Source organism: Aplysia californica, unplaced genomic scaffold, assembly GCF_000002075.1.
Source record: "Aplysia californica isolate F4 #8 unplaced genomic scaffold, AplCal3.0 scaffold00222, whole genome shotgun sequence".
Taxonomy (NCBI): domain Eukaryota; kingdom Metazoa; phylum Mollusca; class Gastropoda; order Aplysiida; family Aplysiidae; genus Aplysia; species Aplysia californica.
In genome coordinates, this window is record NW_004797492.1 from 445866 (window position 1) to 449591 (window position 3726).

General features: G+C 38.0%; 1 protein-coding gene across 1 annotated transcript in view; it reads right to left on the minus strand.

The window, feature by feature from the left end:
* Positions 1-989: 989 nt before the first annotated feature.
* LOC101857341 (integrator complex subunit 13) overlaps positions 990-3726 on the minus strand; it is a gene marked incomplete in the record, with an annotated part of 266815 nt that continues 264078 nt past the window's right edge. Inside the window, 1 exon segment of the mRNA XM_005099704.3 lies at positions 990-2788. Within this exon segment, the coding sequence (XP_005099761.2) occupies positions 2731-2788 (58 nt within the window).

A 3726-nucleotide genomic window follows, 5' to 3' on the forward strand; every position in this document is an offset into this window, starting at 1 on the left:
CTGTTGTCAGAGTTAAATAAGCGAGAAAACGGCCGCCAAAGTTTAGTAACTTCATAACTTGAGAGTCCTTGAAAACTGAAAAATGACATATTTTGAGCCTTTATCAACGTTTTTCTGTAAAATTAACATGGAAATGTTTTTAAAAAAAATATTTACATAAAAGGTGCTCCGCCAAAGAACAAAAATTCGAAAACAATTGCTGAACATGCAGAAAAATGTAGGTATCTTTGATTTCGTTATTTTGACGACGAGCGCCTGATTTCACCACGCTGCCTCACATATATGATTTTCTGGTTGGCTACCGGTTCTGCATTGACACTGCTCCGAGTTATGGATCATGAACTTTGTGTAGACTAAAAGACAACAATTTTATTTTGATTTATTGCGGTGTCCGTGGTGCAGTTTCGGGGATTCGAGCCGCGGGCCCGACGATGTGTCCTTGGTCCTTGGCAAAGGCACTTTACACAAATTTTCCTCATTTCACCCAAGTGGGAATGGGTACCCGTCCATTGACAGCAAAAGATCTTGTCAGTATGTTAGTGTTTTAGCGCCTATAAATGGCCGGTTGCACTGTATGCTTCCTTGGAAGTTGAGCTTGTTTCAGAATGCTCTCAGGTCTGCTGGGGTAATAGTATAGATTGTAAAGCGCATCAAGCTTGCTGTTGAGCGGGGATTTGTGCTGTACAAATGCTATCTATTATCTATTATATTATTATTAGAGGTGATGTTTCACATAGTTGTAGTCTGTCCTGAGTCTGAATAGAACAAAACTTTTTCATAAAGTAATCATAACTCTGAGACAAACTGTTTCTGTATATTATTTGTAAATTTATGTATGTAACGATAAGCAGTCACTATGACATTGTGTAGCTTAATACTACAAGAGTGCTTGATGTGAAGCAATCCCAAAAGAATTCAAAGGATACCGAACGAAAGTTAGTCCATTGGTCCATATTCAGCCTGATAAAAGAATGAAATTACGATACGGAAGGGATACCATGATGTCATACATTTATTCATATATAGCAGATGACAAGTAACGACCAAGACTACTCTGGAACAATGTGAAATGAAAGTCTTGCCTTACAACATGTATCATGTATACACACACATCAAATCCATAGGAGACAATGTGGATACAGAAATGTTTACCTATATATATCAGTACAGGACTAGGAACTTATGAAAGTAACCTACATAATGGGACATTTACAAAGCCATGGTAATGAAAGACACATATCTATTTAAGCATCAAAATATATAGAAATTTATTTAATAAATCATGTGAGAAAAATGTCAAAATATAACATTAAAGTTTTTTCAGTTGTCATGCAAAGACTAACCAAATAGCAGCACTCGTAATCTCAAAAGTGGGTGGTTGGGAGGTGCCACTTTTCTTTTCCAGGTTCCTGAGCAATGCAGCTCGGAATGGTACCACTAAGTTAACACTATAAACAGTAACTTCTTCAGGTGTCAGATCTGGAGCAGACATTGATGATCATGTTACCTCATTCCTTCCTCTTGCCTGTCTTCATGATCATCTCGGTTTTTCTCTTATGTCATTTATTGCAAAGTTGTTCAGGTCATCTGTTTATGTCGTTCTTTGTCTTCCTCTGCTCTTCTTTCCCTCTATCTATCCACACAGCAGCAATTTCTCTAGTCCATTTGATCTATTTACGTGGCCAAAAAATTTCAATTGTCTTTTTATGATGGTTCTGATTATGGATCTTTCACATCCTGCCATTTGGAGTACTTCTCTATTTGTTTTCCTTTCTGCCAAGAAACAGTAACAGCGCACACAAAAGCACTTGATGGAGACTACAGGGGTGAAAGGGCAGTCATCACAATTTTTAATTTTTACTGTCTGTCTTGATGTATTGTCTCTATTTTGTTCATCAATACTAATCGCGGACAGTATCGCATACAGATGTATCTCAAAGGCTGCCAAAAATGACTTACGTCTGTGTGCAATATTGCCCGCGTAATAGAGTCAAACCTGCTCAAACGGTCACCCGCATATAAGACAAATCACATGTACAAACGGCCACTTTCCTGCTATGGATTTTTTTTTTTTACATTACAATGATACTGTGAAAACGTTTTTCTTTTTAAGACGGCCACTATTTTTCTCTCGACAGTTTCCAGTTTCGACTATTTTCTCAAAAAGGGCCATTCACAGGTGACATACTTAATAATAGTTATATGCGATACAAGAACAGGTTCGTAGTAGTCTAACACACACACACATATATATATATATATATAACCACAATAAAACAAGTTATCAAAGATATTTCTCTGATAGTACTGCCCTATTGTCCCCGCTTTCAGTCACCCTTTCATAGAATCTTGCTACTGTGATACAATTGTTTAGAGAGACTGGCTTCCCCTGGCAACTAGTAACTACTCCCAACAGTTTAGCAAACAGGACAGAGCCCAAACCTTTGTGATCCGTCTGCTTCACTGCACTATATCATCAAAGGACAGTCTGACACAAATATATAACGAAACATGCACAAGTATAGTGACCAGATTTTCAGGTTTCAACCTTTTTCTTCTTCGAATTTAAAACACACTGGGCCTATCTAGCAAACTTTGCACATAACGAGATGATTTCCGCATCCTGCCAATTTCGCTATGTCCATGCTAGACTGTATTACATGTACAGCTTTTATAAAAGAGCAATATGAAAAATAAAACAAAATGTGAAGCTGTTAAGTTAATTGCCCACTACTTTCTGGGAGAGTTTGTCCCTGCTGTCTGGTTGGTGCCCCCGGTTGTCTGCTCCCTGGAATGAGATAGAGGGAAAAAGAAAACATCAGTATGATAACCTAACTTAAAGATTTAAAAAAAGGAAAGAAAAATGCAGCGGAGTCTGCGTAATCCAAAATTTGAGGGACTGTCGGATTTTCTTTGGTTTAGCCAGACTTTTTGGTCTAAAGAGAGGGATTAAAAATTTTCTATGGGATTAACTCTGCTTTCAGATTGACCGTGTTCGGTTTCAAAGCACCCCAATTGACTACATTTACTTATTTGTGAGGCATCTTGGTGAAATCAGGCGCTTGTCAAAATAATGAAATCAAATAAACTGGCATTTTGCCAATTTTTTTATCGTTCAACCCTTTTTAGGTCCATTTAAATACATATTTCTGTGTGGATTTTTCTGAAAAACGTTGATTCGTACACAAAAAGAGTAAATTTTCAGGTTCCAAGGACTCTCTAGCTATGGTAGTCGGCATACTTCGGCTGCCATTTTCTTGCTAATTTTACATCTGAAACCAGGCGAGCTTACAGCCTTCAATCCAAAATATTTCAACTTCAAGATTTTGTCAAAAGCAAGACAAATGAGGAGGCTACAAGATGACTCAAATAGCTCCATATGCCCCAAAATTGACGAGTGCCTGATTCCACCCTGTCGGGGCACATTTTCAAGGGCAGATTTGGCTTAATTTGGCCCAAATAAATCTAGAGATTACAGATAAACAATACATGGGTCTATTATTACACAATATGTGCCCCAAAATTGACGAGTGCCTGATTCCACCATGTCGGGGCACATTTTCAAGGGCAGATTTGGCTTAATTTGGCCCAAATAAATCTAGAGATTACAGATAAACAATACATGGGTCTATTATTACACAATATGTGCCCCAAAATTGACGAGTGCCTGATTCCACCATGTCGGGGCACATTTTCAAGGGCAGATTTGGCTTAATTTGGCCCAAA